Source organism: Aedes aegypti, chromosome 2, assembly GCF_002204515.2.
Source record: "Aedes aegypti strain LVP_AGWG chromosome 2, AaegL5.0 Primary Assembly, whole genome shotgun sequence".
Taxonomy (NCBI): domain Eukaryota; kingdom Metazoa; phylum Arthropoda; class Insecta; order Diptera; family Culicidae; genus Aedes; species Aedes aegypti.
The window spans coordinates 318,350,789-318,366,143 of NC_035108.1; the positions used below are offsets into that span (position 1 = coordinate 318,350,789).

Below are 15,355 nucleotides of genomic sequence, written 5' to 3' on the forward strand. Positions count from 1 at the left end.
AAATTTTATTATCGTAAAACGAGGTATCTTTGAAAATGCGGGTTACTTTGATAGTGCGGGGTCCGCAACGTACACTAAACAAAATAACCAAAATTATGTTATTCAGTTAAGCAAAACGAATACGAAACTAAGGAGTATCAGTGTGACACTTCACCTCTGAGCTGTTTTCGTGCCAATCAAGAGTATGTGAGGCTTTATACTCGAATATTAAAAAATGATGAGATTTTGGTACTTTCAAAACGCTCACAAACAATCTGTTTTACTATCACTATTTCATGAAACTATAATGAGTTCGGTACGTATGCTTGATGGCCTAGCTATAGTAGAACATGAATCCGGTATCAAACCTCATAGCGAAAAACAGTTTTACAATTTGGAATCATTTTTGTAATCAAAGTCACAAATTCCCATACAACATTAAAAACCTAGAGGTATGCAACGCCTCATGTACTTCACGGGATTCAGTCGATTTATACTCATTCATGTTCCAAAAACGATTGATTTATGGTGAATTCAATGTCGAAACATGATTATCGATAGATATCTATTCAGAGATATATTTTTATACCCATTATTATCAACTTATAATGATGTTTATTATGTTTGTTTTGACTGAAAACCCTTTTAAAGGTGTTTTTTGTTCAACATATTCTGTACTTTAATTGATAAAATCTAATCCAGTTTCTCTATTAACATTCTCCAATCCAATTCAAACTGTGATGATGTCAAACAATAGTTTGTTTTGGATTTTCATGTGCTTATCTACTCATTACCAATGTTACCCCATTACCAAAAACTGACTTTCGATTACAGTCGAAGCTCGTTATAACGACAACTTTTATTGCGACAAAAGCTCTCTATAGCGACATTTTTTGTTCCTTTGAAAAATATTTTAATATTATAACTATTCTCTATAGTGACATTTCTCTATTACGACGGTCCCTTGCGATGTCGTTATAACAAGCTCCGACTGTATATGAAAAACTATAGATTCATTAAGATCGAACCGTTATGCAATCTTTCATGTACAATCGATAACTAACAAACCAGTGCTTGTTTTACAAATAAAAAAAAAATCGATTTTCTCTCAAAAAACTATCAAAGTTACCCCGTTTTATGGTATGTATTTAGTTTTAAGTATATGAAGGTAACTAAGGATATGTTAATGATGTGAGGTTTTAGCAAACGCACCCAACCAGCGGCTGCAAGATTTAAATATAAATCGGCATGACAACTTTTCAAATATATATTATATAATATTTGAAAAGTTACTCATACAAGGAATATCTTTCAATCAAAACAAATGTGAATAACAAGATCAGCTAGAGTGAACATAGCATACAGAATTGAAACAGTACATTGCCCTATATAATTGTATGGCGGTTTATTTAATGGTTGCATGTAATTATACAATTGTCTGTTATCTTAAAAAAGCTTCATGTTCAATAACGAACTCCAATAATTTCAATTATTCAGTAGAATAGGAAACATTGATTGAAACTTGATAAGTTGTAGTATGTTTACCTTAATAAATTTATGTAAAAATGCGATGTCGTTAATAAACGGCATACCACCATGGGCTGGTCACATTGTGTGAATGTAAGTAGAAATTATGCTCAATTTGAAACGTCTTGTAATCGATTCGTGATCTAGGTATATCAAATAAGTCTGCAATGCATCAAAATTAGTGTAACTCTAATATTCTCCTATGAACTCATATATGGAAGAAGGGTAAAAATACAAAAATCAACTTTTTTCAATTTTTTGGCGATGAAAGATTTTTTAATATTCTGCAAGCTTTTCTTGACTATAAAGGCTAACTTTTAGTGAAAAAAGATCGGAGGTTCATGCAAGTTCGATAATATGTGTGTTCCAGCACACCGTGAGCCGTAACGCTTGACCCTACTTCCCTCCCCTTAGAGCGGCGTTTTTTCCATTTCGAAATATCCTAGTTACCTCAACAAATTTGGACCTTAATCCGAAAACATCATCGTATTCAAAATTACAAATTCAAAAATCAAAAATATAACTCCTAAAAATTTCATCAAAATCGATCAAAATCGGCTAAACTAGAAAATTTGGAAACTTTAATGTCGGTACTTAGTATTGTAAAGGATAAAACCATTGCAATGGTATGGCATGCTTTGCGGTATTTTGCATCCAATACTTGTAATAATAAGTAATTGTATTGCGATTGTGATAATTGTGTTATGCTAAAAGAGGGGAGGGTGGAGTAGGTTGTCAGGACACATGTTGAAAAATTGTCGAATGGCCAGGGAATGGCCAAGATTTAGTTTACAGCTTGAATGGACGTCTGGCTCCCTAGATTTGTGCTATTGAAGATTTGAAGTGTGGCTTTGATTCACCTCCACCTTAATTTCAAAGAGTCCTGATACCACAATGTAAAAACTTACATTCATCTGTTCTGTTGGCTGCAAAACCAACGGCTCCATCATATCGTCATAAGTTAACACGATCATAGACATCGAACGGGTTTTCATAATAACTTTTATTTTTTTTTATAAGATACTATACAAATCCCCCGGAATCTTATTCGCGAATTCCAACCGTACCGACTTGCACTTCACTGGCACTTTTTGTCTTTGATCAATGTTCTGGATTTACTCAGGTGGCACACATCTTCGATGCGTGCTACTATGCCGTTTTTTTTCAAAATAAAACTCGAAATTTCGCGAAATTCCGTTTTATTCCGTTTGTATTCAATTTTCCGCGGAAATATTTTTACAATTTAGCGAAACGAATCGAAATCGTAAAATAAAAATTCCGCTTGTATGAGTTCCGTGGAATTCCGCGGAATTTCGTTTGGAAGCGTGTTTGACGGAATCATTCGGTATTTCGCATATCCTTATGAAATACGGCAGTGGGCTGGTCACTCAGTGCGAATATCGGAAGACAGACTCGCGAAAATAATATTCATCAGAGAACCAGGTTGAGGTAGGCAAGATGACCTGGCGACCTTAACCTTTTGGTTTTCGCGCGAATTTTTGTAACGCGAGTAGTCGCGCTTTGTACTTTGTACAACACCCTTGGTTCTACGAATATGCCAGGAGCCTGACTACTTAGAAAGATGGCGTCTTCGGCAAAGTTATTCAGTAGCTCAAGGACTATCATTGATCGAGTTAGTTGATTCTTAATTTGGCCACCAGGTGACGCTAGTGACAATGAAACATTTGTTTTGCAGATCTCAGGATCTTGACCACTTAGAATGATGACATCGTTGGCAAAGTTGTTCAGTAGCTCAAATGCTTTCTTTGTTTAATCTTTGAAGTTCACGATTAGCTTAAATAATGATAGCCCTTGAGCGACGCATCCAGTTTGTCGAAGATGACATCTTTCTAAAAGGTCAATGTGGTAGCTAGAGTTTAAATGTTGAATAATTTATGTCAGTGAAGATTATATTACGTCATGCATTTATTTCAGTGTATAAGATTCGTTTATCAGTGCACAATATATTTCATCTGATAAGAATCTTTTGAGCGTGTTCTCCACTATTGACAGCTCGAAAGAGAATAGAGCGCGAAAACTGATTTGAACTTCATCGCGTGGTCGAGAAGTCAGTTTAGTGAAAGATTTTGTGGCGAGCGGTTGTGCTGGCTTGTACCTAGCACATCCGTATTCGGTCGATGGCGGAATCGGCTGAAAGTAGAAGTGAAAGATCGGATTCGGATACTACAGTCAGGATCCTGAAATATCCGCAAAACAAAAGATTCATGCTCACTAGCGCTGCCTGGTGGCAATATTTTGAATCTACTAGCAAGAACAATGATAGTCCTTAACTTACTGAACAACTTTGCCGAAGATGCCATCCGTCAAAATGGTCAGGATCCTGAAATATCTGCAAACAAAAGTCAAAGTTCCATGCCCACTAGTGCCACCTAGCGGTAAAATTCCGAATTAAATTAGATACCATCAGATAGCGTTATACCTCCAGAACAACTTTACTGAAGAAACTGTTTCGAAATTTTCTGGATTTCGAGATACACCGATTTTAAATTGTGGTCTACTCAAACCGTATATAGTGCGTTCATTATTATGCGACTTCTTTGTACATTTATTGATTTTAACGCATTATAAAGGGCCATACTGTAAACAAAAACTATTGAGTATAGTTCTTAAGAAGATTATTGAGAAATACATTTCGGTTTGCTGTCGATAGATATCTTTGTTACAAAATCATAGCCTATAAATCACTTCTGTTGTACAAAGTACTACAGCGCGACAGCCCAAAGGTTAAAAATTTGGGACAACTGCTTAGTAAACCCAAATTAGATGTAAGCCATTGATTGTAAAACCGTTTATGTTGCGATAGAGCTAGGAGATAGAGAAACTCATGAGGGATCATTAGCTTGCAATTGGAGGGATGGATTATTAATAAAATTGTTCAAAATGATTTATTTGTTTTCTGTTTTGTTGGTGCACAAGTCTCAGTACTGCGTTTCAGTTTTGTCCGTTTTGGAGCTAACGGGAAACTCGTTACAACATTACGATGGACGAAGACAAAAAAATATTTGCCTATTGCCTACATATATTCCATAACCCGTCTTTAAATTTTATGTAAAATCTACTACATATAAAAGTCGTGGAATGTCGTCATGTCTGCCTATCTATCTGTTTATGACTCTATCTGCAATGCCTTGTAAACAATATGGGATAACTTGCATACAAGTTACAAGCAAGTTTTATACCTGTAGGCGATAGATGATACATCTGAATGAAAGGCGCAACGGTATCCCCATTCCAACTCGTAGGGGCCACCCATTAATTATTTAAAAGTGTATGGTAAAAACAGCTCGTCTATATTATTTATGAGCAACGACGATCATGAACATGAAAAAGTAGGAGTTCTTCTAATATTAACAACACATTCACCTCAATTTGTCACATTTATTTGTTCAAGACGTCCTACAATAGTTTTCATTGTCTTAATTATACCTTCCTCCAAATTGACGATTCTATCTATCTACCAGTTAAATTGACACGTGTCAAGTATGTTCATAGCCCAGCTTTAACATTGTTCAACCATTAGTAAAATCTTAGATTTCATTTCAAACCTGCTAACCTAAAACCTTATGATTTTGATGGCTCACATTAAAAATAAAACTCAGGGCTGCAATCTCTTACAACTAAAGTATGCCAGCTTTGTTGGTAGAAAATCGTCCTGCTGCTCAGTAAGTCGAGTCACTTCTTAAACCTAAAGAAAAAATCTATCGGGATTCATTTCTCCCTCCTGCTCGTCTAGCCTGCCCATCCAGGGGGAAGCACTCCATTCTTTTAATATCACAACAATGTATATCACAAACTGTACAAATGTATGTTTTCTCCTTCCTTGGATCATGCGATTAGTTTAAACAGCCTCAAACCGATCCGCTCGATTCGACTGCTACATCTCTTCCGTGCGTTGTTTGTAAGGTAATCTAAATCTAAGCTTCCTGCATTCACGTCCATCGTGGAAGATTTTAAAATGTTTCTTCGTTAAAATCTGGATTTAGGCTTTTAAGCGTAGCTTAAACTACATCCTCATCGAATAAACTTATATGCTAATTTGATACTTTCGGTACGGTTGTAAGTGATGTCTGTGTTCCTGTTAGCGTCCACCGAACGGTTCTTCTCACGTGCTTTTTAGTTAAACTGGGCAAGCGTCTCTTAGAGCTGTGACTGTCCACTTTCACCGTCCTGTTGGGTGGCTTCACTACTGCTACTCGTTGACTGCAGCTCAAAGTCACAGACTAACGAAAAGTGATCAGAAGGGTATTGATAGCATGGCGTCCGGTCTGGGCTGATTTCCTCACCCGCGGGGAACATAAGGCAGTTCTTGACCTGTGTGGGAAGAATTGTTAGATAACAAACTACTATCTTATTGCTTCGAAGAAAACTACTCACCGTGATTTGATCTTTGGAATAGAAAACGTAGTCAATTGTATGACACACCTCGCCTTCTTCGCGTATTTTCCACGTTGTGTAGGGTGGTTCGTAAGCAGCCGACAGTTCGGCCTTAGTCCTTTCCGAGCAGCTTACACTGCAGTCGTCTTCGACGCTGTGATTCGAATCTATGCTGGTTCGGTGCTGCACAACGGGAACCATGTTCACTACGTTCTGGTCGTTTTCCTGCGCCAGTTGAGGAAATTCCTGAGCCAGCAGATCAGAATAGGCACTTCCTAGTCCTAATGGTTTGTAGTTTAACACCGTGCTGTAAACGGGTTCTATGGGCTCCGCATTGAAGTCTCCGCAAAGGATCACCGGGCGTTTCTCGGCCACTCCGTCAATGAAATACAGCAAATCTTTACCCTGTTCGTTGCGCAGCTTTGAAAGCAGAGCTCCTTTGCGGGCTTTCAGGTGAGTGGTGGTGACACAGATCTCCTGGTTAGTGTCACGTGTCCGGAAGAGGGCAGCTATCGCCACCTGATTGCTCTGAACCCGCCACACCTCCAATATCCGGGTGAAATGGTTCAGTAGCTCGAGTCGGTCCTTTTTGTAGAAAACGGCACACCCATCCGGACCGTTGTTGTCGTTTATGTACAGACAAGGGGAGTCTGGTTTGGGAAAGAACACTCCTTCGTAGTTTTGTGTGGCCAAAATTTTCTGGAGAAATTTGAAGTGATCCACTTCCTGAAAGAGATGAGATAGAGTTAATAAATTGATAAGTCGATCATTTGTTCATCAGAAGGTTCGAAAGCTAAGGCATCTTGGGGTCATCCTTAGTTTCTACAGAAATGTTGTGAATTTAAAATCCCATTTTTATATTTTTATCTATTACTAGTGGACCCAGCAAACTTCGTCTTGCTATAAACCCAAGTCACATTGAAAGCTGAACAGCAAGAGTATTTACTGAACAATGACTGATTAATGGTGTAAAAGGCTGAACACCGTGACAGCTGAACAATAGTTTGAAGAAAAGCTTATTAAATACTCTTATTCAGCAGTATACTCAAAGCTGAATATCAAGTTGAACAAGCTATTTTCCATCGACAATTTTAACTTTTGTTCAGCAATCCTGAATGATATTGATTAAAGGTTATTTAAAGCTTTATTCAAATCAACAGCCATTGTCGAAAAATTGTCTAGCTGTAGGTTGACAAAAATATACACACCACGTTTGGGCAAAACACTAAATTAGTTATTAAAAAACTTTTTCATCGAACTCACCGAACAACAAATTTTCACATCCCGAAGCGGACATGTCCTAAACACACACGGGTCCAGCGTTTGCCGAAAAAGAAAAACGCCAGAATTCGGCTTCCACGAGCTTGAGTAACAACAAGATAGGACAATACACTCGTTCACAAAGATTTCATTTTCATTTAATTGTACGGAATTGTAATCATTACCAACTTTCGTTGACAACAGTTAAACAGCAGTAATTGAAAATTATCGAGAATTCAATTTTAAAACAAAAATCCCAACACACAAAACACTAACTTAAGTGTTTTTGCATAGCACTGATATCCCTTCTCCAGCCTCAATGCAACCTTTAAAATAGCCTTTATTCAGACAAGTCAACAAGTTATTCCCATGCTTTTAATAATGCTAACACAGTCTCATGTGGAGCAGATGTCAAGGTAAGTGGGTATAAGTCAGTGGATCCCAGTTCAATTCTCAATTGTTATATTTGCTAATCCATCATCTTTAAATTCCAGCACACATCTCCCCTATGTGTTGGAAATTGAAAGTTGCGTTGATAAAATCCAAAACTATGAACCTGTAAATATTTTAACATTTTTTGGTTTACTGTTGAATAATGGATGAATAAGCGATTGATAAGCTTTTGAAGGCTGCCATCTGTTCTAAAAATAGAATTATTAATATATTAATTGAAAGGGGGTTGAACAAGCGCATGATAGACCTTTATTCAGCCTTCTGTAAAGCATCAATTAAGCTTAAGGCTGAATAAAATCGCCAGAATCAGATGTTTAACAGCTTAACAACAGTGTAGGCAGGCTATGAACAGCTTTTGTTCATACAAATGCTGAATAGAATTAGTTATAAAAGCGTTTGAACAGTTTCAAGTTGTTACCTGGGAAGTAGGCTGATGAAAAACGACATGAAACGTTCCGTACAAAATGTTAGTTTCGTGCACTCCTGTTTTTCTTACTAAAAAATTATATATCCTGGACTTTTTATACACACGAACACGTCGTAAAACTTTAGGAATATAACAATGGAAGAATTTTCAAAATCCGATAGCCCGTTCTCAAGCCATTTCGTGACATACAAACACCACTCCATTTTTATTCATATAGATATGATCTTTCATAAGCATAAGCAATGATGACCGTACAATTCGTAGATGCTACTCCATGATTGAGCGGTTGAAAGAAGCGGTACATAATGGTCCAGATTTTGAAATAGCTGCAAAACCCCAATTTACAAACTAAGTTTTGAATTGAAAAACAAAGTCAAACATTCATTTAATATATCAGATAATTAAGAATACCTACGATAATTTTAAAAGAAGCAGCACATGCAGCACAGCAGAACCTTAAATTTTGCTTATAACTATCAGAATTAGTTCATTTTCACCAAAAGCTGTGCAAATTTGGATCGCAGAATATTTTTGTTCTGATCGACAATTCATTCGCGTATAGATTCAGCACCCTCGAGTTAAAATTTATATCCAATTATGGTAAACCTTATTAAATTCATACTTATTATTGTAGGTACTTTGAATAATTAAAGAAGAGCTTCTTTATACCGTACAAATCGCTCGCTGCCACTCCCCGCGGAGAAATCTTGATCAAACGCACTTTTCAAACTAAGGGATCGACTAAAGAAGATTTTTCTTGCCTAAGTTTGGCTTAACGACAGTTTTTCGAACAAGTTGAGAGCCAAAAAATGTATGAAAAACAGCATTTGTGTTAGAATTTTGCTCTATGAGAACTAAAAACTTGTGACTATGCCTAAAATAGACTATGCCTATTATGAGTCTGAAATTGAGGATTTCCTGTGGTGATATTCGTCTTAACGTTTTTGCCACTGACGACATCAAGCTTATTTTGTAATTAATTGGTACAAATCAAAATGATGCTTCATTCAACAGTACCATGCTCTTGAATAAACAAATTGATTGGAGAAAATATTGCAACTAGTATATTATTATTTTTCCAGAAATTACCCTTTTTTTCAAATATAAATTATTCTTTTGAGTTGAGCTATCGAAATAAATGTTGGCACCAAAACGTTTGATATATTTATCATAGATTTACCTTTCTTTTTAGGGGCCCAGATAGCCGTAGCGGTAAACGCGCTGCTAATCAGCAAGACCAAGCTGAGGGTCGTGGGTTCGAATCCCACCGGTCGAGGATCTTTTCGGGTTGGAAATTGGTCATTGGCATAGTAAGCTCTCATTTAATAACTGTGGAAGAGCTCATAAGAACACTAAGCTGAGAAGCAGGCTCTGTCCCAGTGGGGACGTAACGCCAGAAAGAAGAAGAACCTTTCTTTTAAATATTGTTTGCTCTTTCGAATTATGATGTTACAACAATTATAGTTGTTACAACTGTTAATTCGAATTAGAAAAAAAAATTCTTCTTTCGAACATAGACTGTTCTTTGAAGCGATTATTGGCTTCGAAGCTGATATTGAACTTCCTGACAAAATACTACATTAATCTGCCCAAGTTATCAGCCAATAAAAAAAAATCAATAAAGAGAAATCGGTAGCCTTCTTTTAAACAAAGTTTGTTTCTGAGTTATATTGTTATGAAGCAATATTAGAGATGCACCAGCCTTTAGCTGAAAATCTCTCTAAACAATATAAAATTAAAAAAATAAAGCAGTACAGGTCGGACTCGATTATCCGGGATTCAATTATCCGGAATTAAAGACTTGATTATCCAGAATATTATTTTGAATATTCTTGTGTTTTAGTTTAATGCATAAGTTTATGCATGCAGTTTTAGACATAATTTAGTATTTAAATATACAATATGATTGATTTAGCAGTTTTGAAACGTGGGTAAGAAAAGGGGGGTGCGAAAAAGGTTTTTTTTATGTATGACGGTCAAAAATTTATTTTTCTTCTCAAGACCCCTAATGTTCCTAGAAATAATTCTGGCTACGTCACTGAATCATCTAAATAAAACAACGAGAAAACACAATATTTAAATTCTATTATCGCAGATTTTAATTTTTCTTTTAGTGATTCGATTATCCGGAGGATTCGATTATCCTGAGTGAAAAAATCGATACTCCGGATAACCGAGTCCGACCTGTATTTTGTAATCTGTTGAAGTGTTCATAAGAACACTTAAATTAGAAGCAGGCTCTGTCCCAGTGAGGATGTTAATGCCAAGAAGAAGAGCATTAACGTAGTTACTGGGACAGAACCTGCTTCTCAGTTTAGTGTTCTTATGAGAACTTCCACAGTTATTAACTGAGAGCTTACTTTGCCAAAGTTGCCATTTTCGCTTCCGTATCTCGTGTGGCAGAACCGACCGGGAATCGAACCCAGACAACTTCAACATGGCTTTGTTTTGTAGCCGCGGACTCAAACCACTCGGCTAAGGAAGCCCCCTATTCTGTAAAACCTTTCATGTTATTCTTTTGACGTAGGACTACGTCTTTGTTTTCTATATTGGGGTGCACTTTAAAAGTACGGAAAATGAGGCATGTGACGAAATTAGGGGAGATTTTGAACGTTAATAACTCAGTTTTGGGGCCCAGATAGCCGTAGCGGTAAACGCGCAGCTATTCAGCATGACCATGCTGAGGGTCGTGGGTTCGAATCCCGCTGGTCGAGGATCTTTTCGTAAAGGAAATTTTCTCGATTCCCAGGGCATAGAGTATCTTCGTACCTGCCACACGATATACACATGCAAAAATGGTCAATCGGCAAAGAAAGCTCTCAGTTAATAACTGTGGAAGTGCTCATAAGAACACTAATCTGAGAAGCAGGCTTTGTCCCAGTTGGGACGTAACGCCAAAAAGAAGAAGAAGAACTCAGTTTTTAATGAACCAATTATTATGATTTTAGCATCATTCGATCAGAAATGTATCTACGCATCGATAGTAATACTTCCGATAAGTGAATTTTGTTGTTAAACTATTGAAACATTGATAAATGTTGACCCATTTCTTATCCAAACATTCCCGTTCGAGCATTTTTCGACGGTTTCGCTTCCCACTATAAAAGCAAACGGATCCCTGCTTCTTCCATCAGTCTTCTTTTTGCGGTCGGACTGTGAACACGGTCTGGCGAGTCATTCTCGCTTTGCGTCACAGTTCTGTTTGAGACATCGGAAGAGGAAGACGCAGGCTTGGAGCGGTTGTTTGCGGAGCAGTTTACCGCTTGGAGAAGTGCCCTAGTCACCATCATCGCTGGCAGAGCTTTTGACCCGCCCTTCCAGATTTCGACTCCGCGTCGGTAGTGCAGTAAAGAATCAAGCCCGTTAGGAACAAAGTTGCTGATCCGATGAGCTGCTGCTAATCGAGCGTCGGACTTGTGAAAACGCTCAAGATTTCAAGAGTGAGCAACGTTTCCAGATTTGCACTCAAGTCCGGTGATCCGCCACCTGTTGCTGTTGTGCGCCATCACCGTCACGAAACATTCAGCTGGTTCGTCGTATAAGCAAATAACTTGCTCAAATTTATACATTTGCGTTGGGGATTCCCCGTTTGACCATGGAAATCAACTGATAACATCCCGCAATGCTATTTATCTATTGCTATTTTGAAAAGAAATTCTCATTGAACAATTTTCATCATATTGGCACCCATGGATTAGAAATTTACCTTCATGATGAAGAAAACTATTAAGTGTCATTAGCTAACTATTGAATATTTAGGGAATGTCAATCCTTCCAACTATTCATGCTCGACCAATTTATCAGGCATTATCATTTTCCGTGTTTTTCATGTAATTCTAAGCCCAACTCATTATTGGCACATACTCATTGTCCAGATTGGTCGACTAGAAAGAGAAGAGCACGAAAGGGAGGAGCATTATCTGCTAATCTAAGGGTTTGAAACATGCTTCCTTCGCCGGATTCTACTTTGCTACTGCGGCTCGTCTGTGCTTGAAACGAGATGCATTCAAGCAACTCCGAAATGCGGCATCAACATCAAACCAGCCGGGACGCAGAAAGGAAAAGAAAGGTCTCTGTCGGTTCTCGCCCCGTGCAACTAAATGCAAATGCAGCTGTCTTTCAGTATTGCTTGAAATTTGGACACTAAGATTAGAACTTGTCAGCCCTGTTTGCGAGAGTCACGTTCGATACCTCTCGGTCATCTTACCACATCGAGGGAGCTAAGTTCATTTGCTACAAGTTTTGTGTTGCTACAAGAAACGGGTTTCTTAGGTTGCGTTTTCGTGTTGAGCGGAATATTGTTGTAACATCACGGTAGACACAACAAGGTAGGCTGTTTCCACCTGTAAACAACGATTTTCAATAAAAAAAAGCATGTGTCGTCATTCCTATCGCCAAGCATGGGGCTAGAAGGATAGTAAAAGAGAGCAGGCTTTGCTTTCTCTTGTACTCGTTCGAGATTGCGATAGGAATGACGTCACTACCAAATGTCATTTTTCGGAATATAATACCTTGTTTCTTTTTATCGTGTTGTAACATGAATGTGATCGAATTTTCTTACGTCCGATTATCGGTACATAGCCAAAAATTATGTCGACCGACAATAATTTTTTTGCTGTGTTAATAATAGAAGCTTTAGGTGAAAAACTAAGAAAGTGCTCATAGAACACTCAGTTGAGAAGTATGATTTGCCCCTGTGGGAAGTAATGCCAATAAAAATAAAAAGTACTCGTCACCACTAAGGTGTAAAGTAATCCCAGATAGACGAACTATTGTGGCTACTTCTTATCAGTTGCATGACGGACAATTATAACGTTAATTTAATATAGGAGCCAACTAACAAATCTTTAAGAGTATAATTTGTTCTTCATGAACTGCGCAAAACATATCTGTAATTTGTAGAACGTCCAAATAAACACGTATAGCTCAACCCTACTGCAATTGTTGCTATGAAAAAAATAACAAAACAAATTACAGATTGTTTCACGGTCTTGCATCTAATTATTCGCCAATATTGAACCTTGTTTATCTACGTGTTTTCCATTTTCCTGAGTCATGATGGGTTTTTACTTTTAAACTCCTAAAGTTCTGATGTGGTGCAACGCGGTTTTGGTAAATCCCGGCATATCAACGCGACAAAACAGTTCAATGGCAATCAATGGAAAATACAAGTAAATAACATAAATTGTAGATTACTCTTCATGATAATTGACTTCTGAATGTCAAACCTGTTTAGCAAAAGTACAGATTGATTTTCTTCAAAAAAAATCTATAAATTACGACACGCGAAATTCCTTCCACCTTCCCATGTCACACTTTGTATATGGACTAGTATGTTGCATGGGTCGTCATGTTTCTATCAACATTTTTCCCCCTAAGAGCGTGAGGTATGGATTTATGGATGACCTCTCAACGAGAAAACCTGCAACATTAAAAACCCAGGACGTTAGTTAACCATATGCTTTGTTATCAGCTGAACCTTATTCGGTTCACAAGTACCAAAATCATTTATCCTAATAAGATGCTTTTACCTAAATCCTGAATCATTACTCACCTGAAGACATATAATATCTGGATCGTTTTGTACTATTTCTTGTATGACTTGATACCGTCGGCACTCCCACGTAAGCGCATCTATGGGACATTTTACGAAACCATCGTTGTGCATACCAAGCGCTAGAATCGCATCAAATAAGCATTAACCTTAACCCTTTCCCTAACTAAATAAACTCACTTTGCGAGAGCATGTTCCACTGGAAAATCCTGATCTGAGCCGAATTGGCAGCGGCGGCCTTCGTCGGTTCACTGCATGCTGCAACGTGGTAGGCATCTTTTAGGTAACAAAATACATTCACAATTTCCCGAAGTAACGTCCCATTCCCCGTCATACTCACTTTTGGAAATGGCATCCAGCTTCAGCATCCGGAACCCCTCGGCAAGGTCCCGCTGCAGCCCAGTTCGCTCGTCCGGTCGGAGAAACTTCCGCTTCACCAGCTGGGGCCGGTCCTCGCCACGCATAAACCGACAGTACTCGATCAGATCCGGAATGGACATTCCGTCCGAAATTTCCAGCTTGTCATCCTGGCAGTCGACGTTCTTGATCTGGGGCGCCGACGTGAAGGAGCCCATTCTGAAATGATAGAAGCGAGGAGAATAGTGGTTGAAGATTGTTGGACTCCAAAATAGCTGTTATTGAACTAGCAGTTATCACATTTACTAATACAAACGTATAACTACCTTTGCAGCATAACTCGCTGCAGGTGCGACTTTTTCTTAGCGCCCGTAGGAGCTTGCTCCTCACATTGAGCCTCGCTTGACATTCTATTTGCCTTAATCATACTATTACAAGTACACTTCAAACAAACTTAAAGCTTGAAAAAATAAAAAAAATAAATTAAGTTCAAGATGCATCGAATACCTCAAATTTTCAAGAGCACAAATCTGGAAAACCAAACAATCATTTGAAACAACTATCTGGCTCTCCAGGTTTGCGCTCTTGAAGATTTAGGATGTGGCTTCGATTCATCTTCACCTTAATTCCTCGATTCGAAAGTAAGTGTTCCCGCATCAACTGGCGCCAGCCAACTGCCAGAACCTACGGGAGCCATCCGTTGATCCTCTCTAAAGAAAGTGATACCGCCGAGGTATCGGCCGGTGAATAGTCGCGCACGTGTAGAATAGCTAATGACGTGCCTTCTACTCAGTCAGCGAAAGGTGAATAAAACATTTCATCTTTCGCGTTAAGTCGAGATGCGAGATGGGGTAAAATAACCACACACGGTGTTGCTGAAACCGATATAAACGAAAAATGTGCACCATTCAAAGAATATAGTGTTTTGGCATCTCACCTGTAAATTTGAAAATACTTCTACAAGAAAATTGAAGAGTAATCGTGATTTGAAGGTGTTGGGCCATTTTGATGGGATTTTCACATGCTTTCATATATTCCCTCTCAGTGCACCTGTATCAATTTGTAAACCAAACAAGTAATCATGAGGTTCCCGTTAAACATGTAAAATATGTGATATCTAAGCATCTTCTATGTGAATTCGGAATCATTTCGTCGAGAGAATCAGAAATTATATAAGATTGGCACATACACTCCCGTGCAAAAGTTTGGGTTCACCCCCCAAAAATAATACAAAAGTATTCAGTTCATATCTCTGTGATTACACGTCCTAATTGATACTCTCTTAGCCGCATTTGAAAGGCAAAGAGTTATTCTTACTTCGTATGTATTTTTCCAAAAACACACTGAAAAATCATGTCTACTTTCCTCAGCATTGGATCGACCAAAATTATAAATCAAAATGT

General features: G+C 38.0%; 1 protein-coding gene across 7 annotated transcripts in view; it reads right to left on the bottom strand.

Moving 5' to 3' along the window:
- Window positions 1-4,891: 4,891 nt before the first annotated feature.
- Window positions 4,892-15,355, bottom strand: part of LOC5570471 (nocturnin) — a 144,320-nt gene continuing 133,856 nt past the window's right edge. For 3 of the 7 annotated variants that reach the window (XM_021845787.1, XM_021845781.1, XM_021845785.1), the window contains 5 exons: window positions 13,936-14,171; window positions 13,776-13,871; window positions 13,596-13,717; window positions 5,902-6,627; window positions 4,892-5,838 (listed from right to left, as the gene is read on the bottom strand). In XM_021845787.1, coding sequence (XP_021701479.1) covers window positions 5,665-5,838; window positions 5,902-6,627; window positions 13,596-13,717; window positions 13,776-13,871; window positions 13,936-14,171 — 1,354 coding nt within the window. In that variant the 3' untranslated portion in view covers window positions 4,892-5,664. Of the gene's footprint in view, window positions 5,839-5,901; window positions 6,628-13,595; window positions 13,718-13,775; window positions 13,872-13,935; window positions 14,172-14,278; window positions 14,413-14,573; window positions 14,852-15,355 lie in introns of those variants that run through there. The other 4 variants (XM_021845783.1, XM_021845786.1, XM_021845784.1 and 1 more) reach the window with 4 other exon arrangements.